This window comes from Phocoena sinus, chromosome 10 (assembly GCF_008692025.1).
Source record: "Phocoena sinus isolate mPhoSin1 chromosome 10, mPhoSin1.pri, whole genome shotgun sequence".
NCBI lineage: Eukaryota > Metazoa > Chordata > Mammalia > Artiodactyla > Phocoenidae > Phocoena > Phocoena sinus.
The window spans coordinates 21,475,828-21,497,886 of NC_045772.1; the positions used below are offsets into that span (position 1 = coordinate 21,475,828).

General features: G+C 36.9%; 1 protein-coding gene across 1 annotated transcript in view; it reads right to left on the bottom strand.

The window, feature by feature from the left end:
• Positions 1-22,059, bottom strand: part of SCYL2 (SCY1 like pseudokinase 2) — a 59,612-nt gene that overhangs the window by 11,442 nt on the left and 26,111 nt on the right. Inside the window, 10 exon segments of the mRNA XM_032646002.1 lie at positions 745-877; positions 2,364-2,477; positions 6,124-6,246; positions 7,919-8,095; positions 9,012-9,137; positions 10,035-10,151; positions 10,945-11,166; positions 12,374-12,523; positions 15,440-15,584; positions 21,537-21,694. Of these exon segments, the coding sequence (XP_032501893.1) occupies positions 745-877; positions 2,364-2,477; positions 6,124-6,246; positions 7,919-8,095; positions 9,012-9,137; positions 10,035-10,151; positions 10,945-11,166; positions 12,374-12,523; positions 15,440-15,584; positions 21,537-21,694 (1,465 nt within the window).

Genomic DNA, 22,059 nt, shown 5'->3' on the forward strand with positions numbered 1-22,059 from the left:
GTTTCTGTGATTCCACAGCTAGGTCTATCTCTATTAGTACAGCAGACCCTGAACAGTTTCAGATTGGGCTTTAACTATTTATAGGCAATTTCAGAGTTTTTTTTACAGAGTGATTTATAATTATGCTGATAGAATAGAATGTGCTGTAAGGCCAATAATGCTTCATCGGCACATCACTTAGCAGTGAAAAATATTTGTTCAGACTTAAACATATCTAAATTAAAAACCAGCTCTACCAGTTATCAGCTGTATAACCTTGAATAACTTACTTCACCCCTCTGAGCCTCAGTTTCCTCACTGTAAAACAGAAATATCAGTACCTATCTCATTGGATTTTGAAGAGGACAAAATAAGGTAATGCAGAGAAAAGACTCAGCACAGTGCCTCTTACAAATCAGGTACCAAATAAACATCAGGTATTACTATTAAGACTGGTATCAGCATTTCAAGTAGTTTTGTTTGCCTCTCTTATTTAGTACCATTTTATAGAGAACACTACATGCTATCATGATACCTGTGAAGCCAGGATTCCCAAATATCTTATTCCTTTATAAATGTCAAGTACTACCACTTTTGCTAAAATTAACACAAAGAAAAAGTTATATCATGGCATTTACCCCATCATTCTTCAGTTACTGAATGCTATATACATGAAAAGAGTACAAAATGGTTTTATAGATTGAAAAGTTTACTTGCATAACTGTAAAACAAAGCAGCATCAAATGACATTAAGTTTTCAGCTACCTAAAATTCCCATGAGGACCGCAGGTTCCTTGGATGGAATTTGTTGTAAGAACGGCAGAATATCATCAAGTACAAACCACTTATCCAAGTATTCCAAAATCTTTCCTAAGCACACTAATGAATTTACACGTACCTATTAAAAGAGGTAAACTGAATTAGTCATTTAAAGTCTTTGCAATCTGGACCAAAATATTTTAAGTATGAGTATAATCTTCATATAGGTATATGTTAAGACCTCAAGAATAAAAGTAGGTTTAAAAGCTCTTGTCCTGTATTAATATAGAAAATTCACATATTTATAAATTCCCCTGACTTGTTTCAGAAAGAATCTTTGATTGCTTTTGCCAGGATACTAGGTAGTTAAAGGTAAGGAATGATTTTAATTTTATATCTTTTTTTTTTTTTTTTTTTTGCAGTACTCGGGCCTCCCACTGTTGCGGCGTCTCCCGTTGCAGAGCAGAGGCTCCGGACGCGCAGGCTCAGCGGCCATGGCTCACGGGCCCACCCGCTCCGCGGCACGTGGGATCTTCCTAGACCGGGGCACAAACCCGCGTCTCCTGCATCGGCAGGCAGACTCTCAACCACTGCGCCACCAGGGAAGCCCTAATTTTATATCTTTTTAAATAAAGTAATTAGGATTTGAAAAGCTTTATTACACATTTGTTTGCTAAGAATATTTCCTTGGAGTCATTTGAATTATAAAAAAGGACTTGGGCTTCCCTGGGCGCAGTGGTTGAGAGGCCCGCCTGCCGATGCAGGGGACACGGGTTTCGTGCCCCCGGTCCGGGAGGATCCCGCATGCTGCAGAGCGGCTGGGTCTGAGAGCCATGGCCTCTGAGCCTGCGGGTCTGGAGCCTCTACTCCGCAGCAGGAGAGGACACAACTGTGAGAGGCCCGCGTACCACAAAAAAAAAAAAGGACTAAATTTTCCACCAAGTGATTAATTTTACTGGGCTTCCAGTATTTTTCTCTAATTCAGGTTCAAGTCATTCTTAAACTAAATATTTTAACAACATGTGAAAAGTATATTTGTCCTACATAAAGTTTTGTATTTCTAAATATATCTTTAATACAGTTACTAAAACTTGATATTTAGGAGCTCTTTTATCACAATTCTATCAATTGTGATATCTATATTCTCTTGACTATTTTGATAAATATTTCACACCCTACTTTTTTAGCTAGAATTTGTTAAGATAGAATACTTTTAGTCAGGATCATAATATCAATAAAACTATTTTTTTTTAAAGTAAATTAAGAAAAGCAGAAAACAATTAGTTGGTAAAAAAAAACAAAAAAGCACCACATTTCTGCAAGAACAATGGAAAAAAAATAAACTGGCTTAAAGCAGAAAAGGGTTAAGAAAAAAAATTACTCAAATTTTCTACTGAAGCACTCAAAGTTAGGGGACAGGGAGTAATGTCAGGGATGGAATACTGTAAAATTATATACCAGGGAAAACTACAGCTATTGCTCACTTTCATAGTACTATATATAGTCTACTTATAGCCATGACAAAATATATGAACAAACTATAAAAGGGTTATTAAAACAATAAGAAAATTATTTAAGCCAATGAGGCGTGAAAGAAAAACAAAAATTAATATGCGATAACTTACAGCAAGGGAAGCCGTTTGTAGACATGCATTTTTAATTCTTGGTATCAAGGCATTTTTCATGGATGGGTAGTCTATAAGATTTGCAAAGGTTGGAATGATGTTTAGACAGAGTTCCTATTAAGAAAATAAATTGGATCAATCTTAGAGACTCTCTCACATACTAAAAAACATTTTGCATTTGCATGGCTAATTTGTCACATAGCTTGAAATAAACTTTTATGTACGGTATATCATTTGACCTTTTCAACAACTGTTTGAAAGAAAAATACTTATTATCAATTTGAATCTACAGATGAGGAAACAGGCTCAGAAGACCTTGCTCAAATTCACGCTAGGTCATACAGCTAGCATATATACCCAAATTCCCTGATCACATTCCTAGTTTCTTTCCCTGATAACACAATTAATTCTTCATTTATTTTTAGAAATAGGAACATCTAAAAAAAAAGTAACATCTAAGTTTTGCTATCTTTCACAACAAGGGAAAATCAAGTACAAAGTCACGTAAAACTATTCCTCTTTAAATAAGGAATTTCTTAGCTGTTACATATATCCATATGATGGATATAAGACAAACATTTTAAAATATATTTTCAAGACTGTTTAACAATATCAAGGATAAAATGCAATAAGATACTATTATATAATCCCATTTTTAAAATCTGTCTACAGGCTTAGGGAAAAAAACTGGAAGGATATATCTGGGAATGTTAACTGTGGGCATCTCTAACAGAGGATTTTAATTTCCTTTATATTTTTAACTATTTCTAAATTCTGAAACTAAAGCCAATATAAATGACAGAAACAGGAAAAGTTATTTAAAACGTTCTTGTTAACTTAATGCCATGCCATAGTGTAAATGACTGGAACTGGGAACTTCAAGGATAACAGAAGAAAGGGGGGGATGATGGAGGATTAAATGCGATAAAAAAAAACAGGAAATGGCTTGAGAACTAACTGGTTGAAGAACCTAATCTCAGATACCTTATAAGGCAGAATGATCCTTGTAGGAAAGCAAAAAAGAGATTACTGAAGAAAATGGGGGTATAAATGTATATCAGGGAAGGAGTTATTGACGATATTTGGTAAACTTAAAGACATTCATTTATGGTTAGCAGATAGAAATGAATCAACCACTAAAAATCCGTTATCAGTATACTGGCAAGTATTTTGTTTGCTTTAACTTATCCCCAGACTTCCAAAAGGCAGACAGAAAGAAAAGAGTTAATATTAATATCTATTCAGAAGTATAATAATTATGTAGGTGATATAACTTGAGGATAATAAATACAAACTATATTTAAGGGACGATTTTCCACAGATGGTAGAAGATGAGCAAGGATGAGCAGTCAGTGAGATACTGTGTTCCTGTTACCAGAGGGGAACAAGGAAGTTCAGCCCTTAATTGATATCAGAGTGAAAGAGAGACAGAGACTGACTGCACACATGCACTATGCCATATAATCCAGCAGTAGGTTACAAAGAGGGAAATCTTAAATTATGTCTAAATCACTTAGCTAGAGGAGGGGAGAACCATAGGAGGAGACAGAGTAAAGAACCTAAGAACAGGAGACTGAAAAAAACAAAACAAACAAAAGGAAGTCCAATTAGCATATTCTCAGGAACTTCTGCCTATTATTTTCTACTTTCTCTGTAACTGGTGGTGGGGAGGGGAGAATGAAAACATATTCTACGTTTATTTAAAGGTAAATAATTTTAAAAACTGGTTCTCATATACATTTCTATTAATGCCTCTAATGACCCTAACTTTTGTAAACCATCTTTTACTTTTCCAAATGCTTTTCTAAACTCTCTCTAGCCTCTTGAATAGTTTTAATCAAACTTCAAGTTAAAAATACCATTCCAAAAATGAATCTCAGAAGTTACCTCCTAGCCTTCTAACTTGCATGAAGCTTGAGGAAAAGATTTTTGTTTCTTGCTCTTACTGTCTCTCCCAAAGCTTGGATAGGCTTTAACTTTATCAGACCCGTACCAAGCAATGTTGATACTAGTTAATTGGACTGGTGACTAAACACTTATATTGAATGATATCAGAAAAGCTAGTTTCTAAAACTTGGCAAAGTGCACAACTCAATTTGAATTATGTATTAACTATTTTAATAAAATACTTGCTGGTAACTTATTGGCCAAAATAACCCTCTTAGGAAGAAAAATGACCTTTCACATCACTCGATCCTCCCTCTCCTCCCTAATTTCACTGAATATAAAACCAGGTAGACTACACAGGGCCTGTGGGAACGTTTCAAGAAGCTGTAATTCACAATTCCTTTGGAAAGCACTTAAAAGTAATAGTAAGTACCTTCCCCAATCATTCCACGTCATTTGGACAAAGGCAGCAAGAGATGACGCTATAAGGAAAATTTTTAACATCAACTTCACAACTTGGAATAAAAGAAAACTTAGATAAGGACTGAAATGAGTCAAACAAGTGACCTTATATGTGTGGTATTAGGTTCACATTTAAAAAAAAAGAAAGCTTTGGTCAATAACTTATAAAAAGTAAAATTCTGGGCTTCCCTGGTGGCGCAGTGGTTGAGAGTCCGCCTGCCAATGCAGGGGACACGGGTTCGTGCCCCGGTCCGGGAAGATCCCACATGCCGTGGAGTGGCTGGGCCCGTGAGACATGGCCGCTGGGCCTGCACGTCCGGAGCCTGTGCTCCGCAATGGGAGAGGCCACAACAGTGAGGCCCGCGTACCACAAAAAAAAAAAAAAAAAAGTAAAATTCTTTGTTTTTCTTTACTAGAATCTTTGCACTGGTGAAGAGACCATAAACTTTTAAATACGACACCTTTTATGCAGTGAGATGTTCTTAACATAAGTATTTATTTTCCAAAGTGAGAAAAAAAAGCTCAAACTAAATTATACTTTTAATAGCAATCCAAAAATTTTTTTCCAGATAACCCATAGAACCAAAATTTTAGTAGCAAAATTACAGAACTAAAAGTTTGGCAAAGTGTGTGATGTTTTAACAGCACTTTTGTAACACAAAAGCATGACTATAGGGGGCTTCCCTGGTGGCGCAGTGGTTGAGAGTCCGCCTGCCAATGCAGGGGACACGGGTTCGTGCCCCAGTCCGGGAGGATCCCACATGCCGCGGAGCGGCTGGGCCCGTGAGCCATGGCCGCTGAGCCTGTGTGTCCGGAGCCTGTGCTCTGCAGCGGGAGAGGCCACAGCAGTGAGAGGCCCGCGTACCGCAAAAAAAAAAAAAAAAAAGCATGACTATAAATGCATTAGGGATGGTCACACTAAATTACTATCTGCTTTTCTACCTACCTCCTATACAAATTAACTTCAATGCAAAAGGAACATTTCTGGATAGAAGACTGAGTTACCAAACATGAAAGAAAATTATGAGTATGAGAAGTACCTACTTAACGCTTTCATAAGAAAAAGGCACATACATCTTTGTCGTTTTCATTCATGTATTAATTACTCATTTAGGAAGAAGGTATACAGCAATCCAAACTACAACAAACCAAACCTTCTATAATAGTACATTACTGATAAGTAAAAGCAACAAATCATTCTACTTTATTAATACAGGTGTTCATCAATTGATTCTTCAAATTAGTTAGGAGTGAACACACTAGTAGTAGTATAAATCATGCAATTCAATGGATTAATATATACTATTGAGCTTTATATTAAAAAATTATGACAAACTTAAAAGGTACTTTACTTATTTCTTTGCTTTAAGAATCAAAATCATCATTAAAGGAAAAAAATTGAATATTATACCTGGATCTGAATGGAAGGAGCCTCTAGGGCTCTGTAAACCATTGGCAGGACACTGTTCTTTATCTCATCAGGAGGAGTTTTGGTTAGTAGCAAATCCATTTTTTGGAGGAAAATTAACAAAATCTGTGTAGAAAAGGCAAACAATGTATTAAAGTCTAGAATCTTTATGACACTTTATACATGTCAAAATTTAAAGTAGCTTCAAAAGAATAAGTTATGTATTTTGACACTCACCATGTTGCTAGCCTGAAGGCATGGAAGACAAAAACATATAAATCAAGCCTCTTATGTTTCTAGAAGCACTATATTTTAACATCTGCTCTCAGTTTAAACATTTAAATAAAGACTAATTTCCTAACTCTCACATATCTTCAGTAATACATCACTCACCCACAAGTACCAACTACCTGCAAAGCTACCGAGTAAAAAAATAAAAGCCTGAGGGCAGCAAAGTCAGATGTCCCAAAGAAGTAAATTCCATCACTGGGCTTCCATAAAGTTCAAGAGAAGAAAAAGTACAGAAATGAAAAGGACTGTCAGGAAAAATTCTAGAAACATTTTCAATTGTCCCTGATCATTTGTTTGCCACCACATACATAAGTAATAAGGAAGAAACTATCCCTTCTATCCATGCAGAATACTTAGTTTTGTCAAGGCTCAGTTAAAATTTTTCAGAAGGGATTTTTAGCTAGACTACTACTACTACTACTACTACTACTACTACTACTACTACTACTAAGGGAAAAAAAATACAAAGAATGAAGACAAATAAGAGCTCAGGTGATAGGTTCCTTAGGATCCTATCTGATGCATAGCTTAGTGACCATGGGACTCCACTCCTTTCCCTCCTGACACCTTGACCATGTTTGGAGAACTCTGCTTCGAAGCCTACAGTTCTCTCACCTGCCCTTTCCTTAAGCAGGGGAACTCCTGTCTTACTACCACAGACTTCCTTCTGTTCCCCTCCTTTCAATGGAAGGACCACAAACAGTCTGTCATAAAACCATTAAATCAGGTAATCAATGGTTTACCAATAAGCTCTTGCCATGTAGTAGCAGAAACTTAATAATATTTACCATGTGCCAGAAAATTTCATTTAATTTCAACAACCCTTTTCACATTTCAGAAATGAGCAAAATAGAAACTTTAAGAGAGTAATGACTTGTCCAAGGAGATGAAGAAGGCGAGATTCTAACCCATGTATGCGACCCTACTGCTCTCTTAAATCCAAGTCTACCTTGAATCTAGCAAATAAATATTTTAATAGCGTCTAAATCAGAGACTAATTAAATTTTCCCTTAACAATACATACACACACATATTACTTCCATGGTACTGGAAGCATTTCTCCTCTTCTGGTGAAACTATTTATTAGCAATAAAATAAAGAGAAACAACTGGCATAAACCATCTACAAATTAAAGACTCTTAATAACAAAACAAAAAAACAGAAATACTTAAAAGTGCAGGAGAAAAATAAATACTTATTTTCTTAAACCTGTAACTTTCAATAAGGCAATGGGAACAATATAACACATGCAAAATCTCATTACAATTTGTTTTCTGAGACAGTAACTTGTGGAGAGCTACAGACATTTATTTGCAAAGTTCAATTATAATTTTAGGAATGGTTCACTTCAAACATATGCAAAATAGCTTCTAACTAATGGAAAAGAAAGTCTCTCATACTTACCTCAATTTTTAAAAAGTCAAATATCCTTTCCTTTTCTTTTCAATGATAGTTATCATTGACTAAGACCATTGAATAAACAGGAAAAAAATATCGACATACATACCTGGATTGGCTCCTGCTGTTTAAAGACAGGGCCAAGTTCAGGTAGAATTAACTTGACATATTCTTCTTTGGTACATTCTTCAGCAATGAGTAGAACATTGGGCAAAACAAAAGGTACCATGTCAGGGTTTACAAATTCTGAAGTCAAACATGGCAAAATTCTCTGCACAATGACACGCTGAAAGGCAAAAAAATGTTTTCATAAAACTAATCTTTATATCAGGTCTTTAGTATTAACATTGAAGTTAAGAGTCTAAAATCTTCAATCCCTTTGGGTAAGGTGACTATATAATTTATAGTTGAAACTGGGACACTTTTGAGAGTAAACTAGGGTGCTATTGCTAATTACGCCAGGACAAAAGACATAACTTGGGAACATCACAGATAAAGGGGGACATACGATTACCCTTCCTTTAGGAAATCTTCCCCAATTAGTCTTCACTAATACAGTTCTCTCTTAATTTCTTCATTACTTATGATTCATACCACACATTGCTGTTTCATGCACGTTAACCCTATCTACACTTACTGTAAAGCCCTTGAAAGCAAGGACAATATTTTGTTTCCCATCTATTCTCCACAGCATCTAAGTAAAGGGCTAGACAAACAGTGCATAACCAATGAATATCTGATAGACTAAACACTGGAGATATTTCTGCAAAGGAATTACTAGCTTTCCAGCCAGTGGTTTCTTTAGCAATCACTAATATTTTTAGACCATATTATCCTCACAATTTAATAAGCGAGAAAGGGAGAGTAAAGGAATTGGAGAGACTAGTATCAATACAGCAGTATAACTGCTAGTGAGGCAGTGATTTCCACAATGACAGTTTACAGACTTCTCTTCTGATGTTTAATGTCCAAGGGCTGCCTTTGCATAGGTGTTATCCTTCCAATTTTTTACCCAATTAATAATTTTTGGACCACACAAAAAAGGTCCACTAAACTTTTGTGACTTCAGTCTGTAGCCTTTATTTATGTACCCCTGGCAAAAGTTACATTTTTTTTTTTTGGAAGGGTTATTATAGTAAGTCAAAGTAAATTTTAAATTCTATACTCCTGACTATATAATAACAAACTGATCAACAACAAACCTTGGGCAGTTTTGGCAGAACCTTTGGCAGTCCTTTGAAAAACTGTGATTTCTGAAGGTTATCTCTTTGGAATAAGGTATCAAAATACTGCAGTGTTACTGCACCAACATCATCAAAGAAGGGAATCTAAAAACAGAGAAACAGAATTATTCTGATAAGTATTAAAGTACTTCTCATATCTGAAACTGACACATTATGGTGAAAAAATATTCAGAAACATTTAGCGAAATGCTCAAGACCACTTAATAAAAATTATAATTATAAAAATCAGAATAAGAAAGTAATAAATTATTTTCCTTTTCAAGGTCAGTTTTTCAGAAACAGTACCTGTGAGTTAGCTGCACAGTAACATTTTCTTTACATAACTAGTAAAATATTGAAAGATTAAGTAAAATATCTTGAGGGCATAAATAGTACCATTCATTAAAATCCATTGGTTAGGGGCTTTCCTGGTGGTGCAGTGGTTGAGAGTCTGCCTGCCAATGCAGGGGACACGGGTTCGAGCCCTGGTCTGGGAAGATCCCACATGCCGCGGAGCGACTGGGCCCGTGAGCCACAATTACTGAGCCTGCGCGCCTGGAGCCTGTGCTCCGCAACAGCAGAGGCCGCAATAGTGAGAGGCCTGTGCACTGCGATGAAGAGTGGCCCCCGCTTGCCACAACTAGAGAAAGCCCACGCACAGAAATGAAGACCCAACACAGCCATAAATAAACAAACATTGAAAAAAAATCCATTGGTTATATGAGTGAATTTGAGGGCTATGCATTCTTAGGGTGTCTAGAACTTCTGCATGCCTAACTGTAACTATTAGGTTTCTTTATTTGAAATCTTAAACTTTATATCAGAGCACTTACCTGCATAAATTGTTTAACTCTTTAAGATTAAAAGAAGATGAATATTTAATACATTCAAGAATACAGATGTTATCTGGGGACTATATCTGATTAAATCTTCAGATGCATTTAATCAACTTTAACTCATTTTTTGTCCCTCCATCTAAGGCAGGAATTCATATGCACTCACCTTTGTCATTTGATCTGCATCTGGTCTTACAGTTGGAGTTACGTTTAACAGTAGTTTTACGTGCTCACGGACTTCCTCAGGTATATTTGTAAGTGAACTAGATCCTAAACGACTCAACTTCAAAAGAGTAATAATGTTAAATATGAATATAAAATATTCAAAAGATACACATTTATACTGTCAATAGTCCATTTAAGAAAACTTTTTAAGGGACTCCCCTGGTGGTGCAGTGGTTAAGAATCTGCCTACCAATGCAGGGGACATGGGTTCGAGCCCTGGTCCAGGAAGATCCCACATGCCACGGAGCAACTAAGCCCGTGCACCACAACTACTGAGCCTGCACTCTAGAGCCCACGAGCCACAACTACTGAGCCCAAGTACCACAACTACTGAAGCCCGTGCGCCTAGAGCCCGGGCTCTGCAACGAGAGAAGCCACCACAAAGAGAAGCCCGCATACCACAACAAAGAGTAGCCCCCGCTCACCGCAACTAGAGAAAACCCACGCACAGCAACGAAGACCCAATGCAACCAAAAATAAATAACAAATTGAAAAAAAAAAAAAACTTTTTGAAATTTACTAAAAAATATATTTTTAGATTGAACAAATGGCTAATTCTACTGTTGCAAGATAATTAAAACACATCTTTAATACATGAAATTGTCTCTATTCCTAAAACAAAACACCCAGTATTTTAGACCATATTTCAATTTTCACTCTAGTAAATAAATGCCATGATTAAAGTTGTAGTAACAAATATTAATCCTAAGAATTACTTTTGTTAAGTTGACTTTATGAAAACTTAAAATATGAGACACTCATCTCAGTTTAGAGAATTTTCTGAACATATTTTGGAAAAAAACAAACATTTAATACATTTTTAATGCAAGAAAATGTTTAAAGGCAAATACCTGATCCAACTGTCTACTGAAACTCTTGTAAATATCTTGCTTGTTAACTTCAAATATAGCTTTCCCTTTATTAAATACAGCATACATGACAGTTCCTAAAGAGTACATATCACTGGCTGTTTCACAGCTCACAGAAAGTATGTATTCAGGAGCCAAATATTCAGGATTTGGAAGACACAATGATGGTAAATTTGGGTCCCATTCTTTACATGGAAACTTAGGCTATAAAAAGACAGAAAAGGGATTACATAGATTAAATAGTTAAATTAAAGCAAACCACTGTCAAGTAGTAACAATTTAGTTTTAAATTCATACTCATTCATGCAAGTAAAAATGTCACCATCACTTTCAATTCTAAATTTCCCCAAATCCCAAAACTAGAAAGTGCATGAAACAAGTTAAGAGATAAGAATAAGAACTCTTATAACTTTGAGATTATTGGTGCTCTCTCCCAGAAGACAAATTATCACTACACTATACAATGCATTATGAATATGGAAAGGTCTGGCTTATGTTTTCTGATACACAGGCTTCAAATTTATGAGTTCAAATAGATTATTGTTTGAAACCTTGTTCTTTCACCAACTAGCTATGTGATTTAGTTAACAGGTTCAAAGGGATGTTGCAAGATAAACAAAAGTATGGAAAACAGAGCCAGCACAGTGCCTGATGCATAGTATGTACTCAATCAATACTAATTCTTTCTGCTTCCCTTAAAAATGTTTACTTAAATTAGAAATGTATTTTAGGTCAAAGCATGGTTGTTAAAGGTAACAACTATATTGTAAAAATTTGAAATATTGCAGTGTTTTCCTAAGTATAAATAGGCAGGTTTCATAATCACTAAGTAACAGGTGCTTTTTAACCAGAAAGACTGGGTTTAAATCCTAGTTCTACCACTTACCACTTGCCTAAACTTAGGCAAATTATTTTATTCTATGAGTCTAACTTACTCATCTGCATTATTCCCATACCTCACTAAGTCGTTGTGAGGATAATAATACACAAAAAGTGTTCAGAAAAGCGCTTCAATAAATGTTACCCATCATTATCACTGCTATTGTTATCATGCTCCTTAAAGAAGAGTCTGTGATCCAATAAACTGGGGAAACACTGCTAGAGATTCACAATGTTTGTTTGTGTATCTGACACTCTGAGGGAAAAAAATCTACTTAACCCAATAGTGCTCAAATTTGCTTAACTCTAGTACTTTCTTCTCAAATAACATTACTGAGGAATTAATGAGCTAAATATTCGTAGGTACAATGAACACTAGAAATTTTCTATAAAGCTACACATTTAAACATACCATTGTACCACATAGCCTATTTCTACACATTTATCAGGCTTATAAATTCTCTAATCTATTCCAGATGCAATCACAAATTTCCAGAGCTTTAAAAAATGAGAAGAATAAAACTTTCATTACCTCTTGTTCAGAAGGATTGGTCGATGATATACAAAAATCAAAGCCCATTATTTTCCAGGCTCCACTTTTATTCAAAATTATATTTTCAGGTGTAACATTTCCATGAACCATTTTCACACTGCTATGCAAAAATGACAATCCTTCAGAAACCTGTAAATGGAAATAAAAGACATTTTTAATAAAACTCCTTTCAATTACAATAATAAATCTCATAATAATCAAATTTGCTGCTTCTCCCAATAAAAATTTTTTACATGCCAGGTAACAATTAAATTTCATAAATGCAAAAGTGTAGATATTCTCAGTTGCCAGAGCATTCTAAGCATTAGCAAGAAAAACCCAACTGTAAAAGCAGAGGACAACTATTTATTAAGTTCCTTTCTATACGCACAAAAGCAAAAGCAAAGACAGTAATAAAAGCACTTTGCTACCCAAATTTATTCAGTTCCTGAATTTGAAAAGCGAGAGAATCTTTTGTCTTACTTAAAGACAGTAAATATCAAGAAATACCTTTGTCAATTTGATTCTAATTCTTAATATTTTTATATACTTATACTTCATATTGAAATTAAGTTTTTCTGAATAGCATTGTGCTCAGTTTTCAAACATTAACTGATGTTCACTCATTCTCACACTGGATTAATATTTGGTAATTTTATATTTGTGCCTGAGATTACCATGGAATTTGTTAACAAAAAGTGAAAACTGGATTTGAAAGGGCCAACCGTACCAAGTATGCCAGTTCCTCAAAAACTTAAAAATAGAATTACCATAGAATCCAGCAATTCCACTTCTGGGTATATCCCAAAAAGAACTGAAAGCAGGGTCCTGAAGAGATATTTGTTCACCCATGTTCATAGCAGTATTATGATAACCAAGAGGTGAAAGCAACCCAAGTGTCCATCAACGAATGAATGAATAAACATAATGTGGTAAATACATACAACAGAATATTATTCAGCCTTCAAATAGGAAAGAAATTCTGACACACGCTACCACATGGATGAACCTAGAGGATATTATGCTAACTGAAATAAACCAGTCACAAAAAGAAAAATACTGCATGATTCCACTTATATGAGTAGTCAAACTAATAGAGACAGAAAGTAGAATGATGGTTGCCAGGGACTGAGAGGTATGAGAGGTGGGGTGTGGGGACTTATTGTTTAATGGGTACAGCTTAAATTTTGCAAGGTGAAAAGAGTTCTGGAGATGGATGGAAGTGATGGTTGCACAAGAATGTGAATGTACTTAAACTGTACACTTAAAAATGGCTAAGATGGCAAATTTTATGTTATGTGTATTTTACCACAATTAGAAAATACATACTGTTAAGAGAATAAGATAAGCCACAGACTAAGAGAGAATATTTTTAAGTCATGTATCTGACAAAGAACTTGTGTCCACAATATATAAAGAAATCTCAAAACTCAATAACAGAAAACAAACAACCCATTTAAACAATAAGCAAAAGATCTGAACAGACATGTCACCAAAAAAGACACTCAGATGGCAAGGAAGCATATAAAAAGGTGTTCAACATCATTATTCATTAAGGAAATGCAAATTAAAACTCCAATGAGATACCACTGCACACATATTAGAATGGCTACAATTGAGGGAATTCCCTGGCGGTCCAGTGGTTAGGACTCCATGCTTTCACTGCCGAGGGCCTGGGTTCAATCTCTGGTCAGGGAACTAAGATCCCACGAAAAAAAAGAATGGTTACAATTGAAAGGGCCAACCATACCAAGTTTTGCAAAGATGTGAAAAAAATGTAACTTTTATACACTGCAATGGGAATGTAAAATGGTACTATCATTTGGAAAACAGTTTTTCAGTTTCTTAAAAAATAAAATATACACATATCATTTGATCCAGCCATTCCACTCCTAGGTAATTAACCAAGAGAAATGAAAGCATAGGTCCATACAAAAACTTGCATATGAATGTTCATAGCAGCTTTATTTGCAATAGCTCAAAATTGGAAACAACCCAAATGATCATCAACAGGTGAATGGATGAGCAAACTATGATATACTACTCAGTAATAAAAGAAGTATTGATATGCACAACTATATGAATGAATACCAAAATAATCAGACTGATTGAAAGAAGCCAGGCCAGAAAAAGAGTACATATTGTATGATTTCATTTACAAAACTCTAAAAATACAAACTGATTTAGTGACAGAAAGTAGTCAGTGGCTTCCTGGGGTGAGAGACAGAAGACAGCAAGGAGCAGGAGGGGAGGACCGCAATGGGTATGAGGAAACTTTGGAAGGTCCATATGTAAATTGTTTTGATTGTAGTGACGGTTCCACCTATAAACTTAAAAAACTGTATATTTTAAACATGTGAAGTTTACTGTATGCCAATTAATTATACCTTAACAATACTGTAAAAAATAATGAATAAAATGATCTCTGCCCCCCCCCAAAACAAAGAATCTACTGTATCAATTCACTCTCTAAAGCCGAAGATATTTTGGTAAGCAGGGGAAGGAAAATCAGAAAAAGTGGATGGACTTAACGGATGCACTGTGAAGGCTTACAATTCAAAAACATTAAAAAGGAACCACCGGGCTTCCCTGGTGGCGCAGTGGTTGAGAGTCCGCCTGCCGATGCAGGGGACGCGGGTTCGTGCCCCGGTCTGGGAGGATCCCACATGCCGCGGAGCGGCTGGGCCCGTGAGCCATGGCCGCTGGGCCTGCGCGTCCGGAGCCTGTCCTCCGCAACGGGAGAGGCCACAACAGTGAGAGGCCCGCGTAACGCATAAAAAAAAAAAAAAAAAAAAAAAAAAAAAAAAAAAAAAAAAAGGAACCACCACATCCACCAGTCAACAAGTGCTCTTCTCCAAAGGTTACTAATGTTATGTTTCGTACATTAAAAAGATAGTTTAAGCCTAACAATAAACTGTAGAAAAATTCTAGAACATAGAAATAATTTTTAAATTACTGAGAAGATCTAAAGGTTTACATAAAGCAGTTTATACAGCTAAATTTGAAATGGCTAAAAACAATTTTGAAGGAAAATATTCTATCCACATGATGAATGAAAATACATACCTGAAGCAAACCATATTTAGTTTCTACATCATAAAGTTTATAATCCTTAATGTCTGGAGATACAGGGGAAGGTAGATTTTCCCAGTTACCCAGAACATTGGCTAAGCTGGCAAAAACTGGTTCCGTACAAAATGCCAAGCAATCCCTGTTTTAAAAAAGAAAAATATTAGTGGTCCTATTTAACTATCAACAAGAAGGTGGACAATTTTAGATTTATTTTCAGCATTAATATAACACACTTAGGCCAATAAAGCAAAGTCAGGAAGCTTTGTATATGAATTCCACTGGATAAATCATTCAGTCTTTTAAGTGTTATAACAGCTGTGTTACATTTTTTAAATTTAAAAAGTCAGGAAATAAACATTATCAACTGTGCATTTTGAATGATTGATATTCTTTTTTTTTTTTTTTTTTTTGTGGTACGCAGGCCTCTCACTGTTGTGGCCTCTCCCGTTGTGGAGCACAGGCTCCGGACGCGCAGGCTCAGCGGCCATGGCTCATGGGCCCAGCCGCTCAGCGGCATGTGGGATCTTCCTGGACCGGGGCACGAACCCACGTCCCCTGCATCGGCAGGCGGACTCTCAACCACTGCGCCACCAGGGAAGCCCTGAATGATTGATATTCTTTATGGAAAACCAATGAATTAATTTAACACACTGTTACATTATACCTATGATATTACCCTTATTTCTAAGCCTCTAAATCTCAGAATATGCTCAAAGGAAACTGTAGATTTCCCACAGACACCTCTGGAGCAATGAGTCAGGAAGAGGGACAGGGCATAGCTCCAGCTCCCACAGGACAGTCACTTTTTTTTTTTTTCACTGTTAAGAGCAAACACCTGGGTGAGGGAGGGGTCCTGAATTACGTCTCTTGGGACCTTTGTGAGCTGTTGGAACCCTGGGAGGGCACATCATTTTTGCATCTCTAGGACTGTCTTTTGCTCCTGTAAACAATGTGAAAACCCTTTTGTTCTTGCTTTGGGAAACATGACATCCTGTGGTGTCTTCTAGGGCAGGGGTCCCCAACCCTCGGGCCGCGGCCTGTTAGGAACCAGGCCGCACAGCATGCGGTGAGCAGCGGGCCAGGGAGCGAAGCTTCATCCACCGCTCCCCATCGCTCGCATTACCTCCTGAACCACCCCCACCCCCGTCCATGGAAAAACTGTCTTCCACGAAACCAGTCCCTGGTGCCAAAAAGGTTGGGGACCACTGTCCTAGGGTACTTTGCAAGCCCTGATGTCCACTTGTCCTCCACAGCACATTGCCAGGACAGGCATGCGATGTGTGTGCTTGGTGCAGGGGAGGCGGGGGGGGGGGGGGGTTCCTGTTTCTGGGTGGGTGAGTAGGAGTGACCGTGGAGCCCGTGTGCAGAGGATCAGCAGGGCTCCCCCAGGTTGCTGAGGGGCAGGACGTGTCAGAAGATGTGACGTCCTGGCCAGAGCATGGCCACATGGACACACCTGGAGCTCGGGGAGCTCCCTGGCAGGAGGTCCATGTGGAAGATCTCAGGACCGGGCAGCCAGGTCCAGATGCCGGTGGGAGTCACTAGCCTGATGACTACTTCAATCTCAGAGCACCTTTGCTTTTATCTATTTCATGTATCATTTTTAAAGGTGTCACAAGTTTCCAATTTTTAAAATTATTGTTCTTTGATTTTTTTTTTTTTTTGGCTGTGCCGCACGGCTTCCGGGATCTTAGTTCCCCAACCAGGGATCGAGCCGGGGCCCTCAGCATTAGAAACATTCAATAAGCCTTCAGTAAGTCTTATAGAGTAATGACCAAGAGCTCAAGCTCTGAATACAAATACCCAACTTCAAGTCCCAGCATCTCTATTCCTTGTTGGTGACTTTGGACACTTTGAGCCTCACTTTGCCCATTTGTAAACTGGTGATAAAAGACCACCTTGAAAGGTGACTGTAAAGATCAAATGAGCAAATGCATATAAAATACACAGCATGTTGACTAAAATGTAAGCTCAATAAATGTTTACAATTGCTATTGTAATTACCAACTGTCTGAGATTCAAGTCCTAACATTTTGGACTTTGGCTTAGGCTCTGGCAATGAAGAACTACAAGGCAGTGCGGTAACAAAGCTATACCAAGCCTCTGCACCTGGACAGTAACTGTTTAATGGCAAATATGCCTTTTGCTGTTCTGTCAGTAATACTTGAGTTACTTTTCTTTCACTTTGAACCCATTTTTCAAATGAAAGCATATGCAGAAGTTCAATATGTATGAGCGATAAAGACAGAGCTACTTAGGTTGAAGAAGAAAGTTACACTGTCCTCCCTGCTCAGTTATCAATAAAGATGATGATCTTGATCTTGTTCTTGACTCCCACACTAAGCTCATTAACACAGTGGACACAGGCTTTCGTTTGCTGAACTGCACTGGAGGAAAACTGCTCAAAAACCCCTTAGTCTTCTCTACAGTTTCCAATGATTCCCAGGACTCATTTATTTTAGCAAATCTTATTTTTTTCCTTTTCTGTCTTGTCCCCAAAATCATCCTTGGTCATATCAATATTCGTAAGATTATTCTTCAAGCTTGAAGGCCTTATTATCTTTCATGAATATTTATTTCCATCATCATTACAAACAGTTACACACCAGAAGGGCTAAATCCTCTCTCAAGGCCACCTCCCCCAACCGCAGCTGTTTACTAGCCATTCATCTCCTACCCTTTTACTACCACCACCTAACCTAGCTTCCCAGTATCTTTATTCAACAAACTTGAAGTATTCAGTTCTGACTACACTTTATTCCTGTCTTTCTCCCTACTACCTCAACAATAAACTATCGCCCTTACTACCCTTTACTGGGCAAACCCTTATTAACCCTGTAGGCGCCATCACAGGTTTCTTTTACTCTCTTGCTTATGTCGTAAGCTGAAGGAAAAAATAGAAAACCCAAGTCTCTGTAGAGTCATAGCCTAAAGATACATAGTATACTTTATTTAACCTCGCTCTTTTTATTTTTCAAGAACATCCCTTCATAGCCCTCTTATCTTAACTCCTCATTCCATTAACTCCTTATTCCTTTACCTACTACTCATCTATTATCCACGTTCTATCTTGAAAAAGTAAAGTTCATGGAACATGAATGATCTCATTTCCCTACACTTTACCTCAGTATATTAGTGATTTGCAACTATCCTCCTGAAATTTCCTTTGAGTTCCTCCTATGGGACTTTATTCACATAATGATGTCTTCTCTGCTGGGTTCCTTTCTAGCTTCCAAACTGCCATCCTACTGAAATTACTGAATATCACTAACAACCTCTCACTAGTCAAATGCAATGGATTCTTCTCAGTCCTTATTTCCTTTTTATTTGGTGGTCCCCAGTGTTAGGGAGTCCTTTCTTCCCTCCTTTGGCTTCCATAACATGTTGCCAATGTTTCTCCTGTCATACAACATGATCCTTCCAATTTCTTTTGCTGGCTCTTCTTTCCCCTCTACATTTCAAGTTCTGTCCTCACTACTCTGCTCTTTTGACTCATGCTCTTGAAATTCATTTTTTTTTCATGGTTTTAATTACTACCTATATTTTACTCACCCCCATATACATCACCAACTCTGAACTTTCACCTGGATTACTTTTCTTTTTATTTTTTTATTAAAAAATTTTTTTTGATGTAGACCATTTTTAAAGTCTTTATTGAATTTGCTATAATATTGCTTCTGTTTTATGTTTTGGTTTTTGGCCCTGAGGCATGTGGGATCTTAGCTCCCCAACCAGGGTTTGAACCCGCACCCCCAGCACTGGAAGGCAAAGTCTTAACCACTGGACTGCCAGGGAAGTCCCTGGATTATTTTCTATAGCACATTTCTTTTGGATGATTCCAGTGTCATCTCCACATTATTAAGTCATTAAAAACCAGAAGTTATTTTTTTCATTCCCGTTCCTATTTCTATCAATGCTACTGCAATTTTTACAACCTATCAATGAAAATGCCTTAAAGTAATCTTTGAATTATCTCTCTTCATGAACGCCAATAAAGCCCTAGTCCTGTAATATTTAAATCACTATAAAAGAAGCTGCAGGGACAGAGAAAGATATAAAACACTGGCCTTTCTCCCTTCAAGAGACTTAAAACGTAATGATGAAATACAAGTTAGGGACTTCCCTGGTGGCGCAGTGGTTAAAAATCCACCTGCCAATGCAGGAGACACAGGCTCGATCCCTGCTCCAGGAAGATCCCACATGCTGTGGAACAACAAAGCCCGTGAGCCACAACTACTGAGCTTGTGCTCTAGAGCCCGCGAGCCACAACTACTGAGCCCGAGTGCCACAACTACTGAAGCCCACGCGCCTAGAGCCCGTGCTCCGCAACAAGAGAAGCCAACGCAATGAGAAGGCTGCGCACCGCAACGAACAGTAGCCCCCGCTCGCCGCAACTAGAGAAAGCCCACACGCAGCAACGAAGACCCAATGCAGCCAAAAATAAGTTAATTAATTAATTAAAATTAAAAAAAAATCCTACTTTATCCTCAGTCGGCTAAATATTGAGTCACCATATGATCCAGCAAGTTGGCTCCTAGGTTGTACACCCAAGGGAAATGAAAACGTATGTCCACACAAAAACTTGTACACAAATGTTTACAGCAGCAGTATTCATAAAAACCAAAAAGGAGAAACAACTCAAATGCCCATCAACTGATGAACAGGTAAACAAAATGTGCTATATTCATACAATGGAATATTAAAAAAAAAAGAAATACAAGTTAAAATAACAAAGGTGGGTAGGTTCTGATAGGTGACACTGTAACTACTGATAGAAAACACTCTAGAGGAAATAGCACAAACAAGCATGGAGTCAGGAAAGCTCAGGACAAGTGTGACCAAGAAAACTTAGTCCACTTTGAGATAGAGGGTTCATAATAGTGAGTGTTATGTAAGAAGACAACAACTATAGTCTTCTTCTGGGTTTATTTATACAAAGAAGGGCAGTAAAATATTATCATGATAAGAGACATAAAATAAGTATATTTCTGGGTAGGCACAGCATAGGCTCAGGAATCAGGGTGTCATAACTATGTGGCTTATGTAGTAGCAGCTCCAATCCTCAGTTCTTCTATATAGTTGTTGAGAATTAAATAAGTTAAAAAAATACAAAAAATTTAGTACAGTTTTTCACATGGTAAACATTAGATTTTTTTCTTTTAGGTTCAAAGAAAAGATCTTGTGTCTTTGGGGGAAGTGAGTAAGTGACAGTGGGTTACTTAAGATTCTAAAGTAAGAACTATGTAGAAATCCAAAATATAAAATAGATAAAAACCAAACTGTCCTGGTTGAAGGGAGATGGGAAGCCTGGGCCCCTGCCAGCTAGGTTCCTCCCCCTGCCTCTTCTTTCCCTATCCTTAAAATCCTAGGGTCCACAGAATGCATTGGCAAACCATTTGGTTAAGATCTGATTTAAGAGAGGGGAATATAGTCTGCTAAGTAGGAAGGAAGGAATAAATTAGGGGTTATGAGTAATGTGGAAAAGATTTATATAGCTGGGTATCTAAAGGAGTTATTAAAAGCACCAAGGCTTGAGGATCCAATTAAGATTACACAACATAAATTCTGTTTTCTTGTCATTCTCAGCAACAGTTCCCAAGCTCATTTTGAGAAAAAGAGATAGTAGAGTAACTGAGGACTATGGACTGACATACTGGACATAGTAAAAGGTTAAACATCGAGAACAGTACTACCTGGAATACACATAAAAACAGCCTCTGAATATTGAATCAATGAAAAGGGGGCAATGAATTCTAGCAAATTAACAAGAAAAATTACTTTCAGGCAGGGACTGTATTCTATACTTCTCTCACATCTTCCATTTGGACTGCTATAGTCTTGAACATAGAGTAAGCAAATACAGACTCATGGTAAATGTGAAGAAAACTTTTATTAATATTTCAAAAAGAGACATATACATAGAATATGCAAATAAATTTCAAAGAAATAACTAATCCATAAGAACTCAACACTCAGTTGATAAGAACTTTTCACTGACAGTATACTGTATAGATAGATTTCAAACAAAGTTTTTTTTAAAAAAAACTATTTGTTTAGGAAGTCTCTTATGTAAGTTTTCATAAAAATTTACCTGGATTCTTCTAAAGGATGCTGGACAGTAAGAAGTCGAGGGTGTCGTAGTCGAGTTAACTGTTGGACTCCTCGTTTTAGAGAATCGATGATTTGATCCTTTTCAAATTTTTGATATTTGTCAATCAGCTTTTTATCAAAGACAAAAACAGCTACTTCCTAATGAAAGGAGAAATGTGTAACTAATTAATCAAGAATATATAAAAGCAATAAAATTTTATTTGAGTGTCACAACAGTCTACAAAGAGAAACAACTAAAAACGGTGCATTTTAGCACCATTGTAATACTTTTCTGATATTAAAAAATTGGTTTCTTCATAATTACTAAAGTTAAATATTTTTAGAGTTATAAGACTAAGAACCCTCATCTAAAGAGAACATAGGAAAATCTCCATCTTTCAACTCTGGTATCAGAGATACACACAAACTGTGTGTAATGTGTTGTCTCCTATGTAGTAATCTCTTATTTTACTGGAGTTCAAATAAAAGTTAAAATGTTAAAAAATTCAAAATGCTTTTCATAG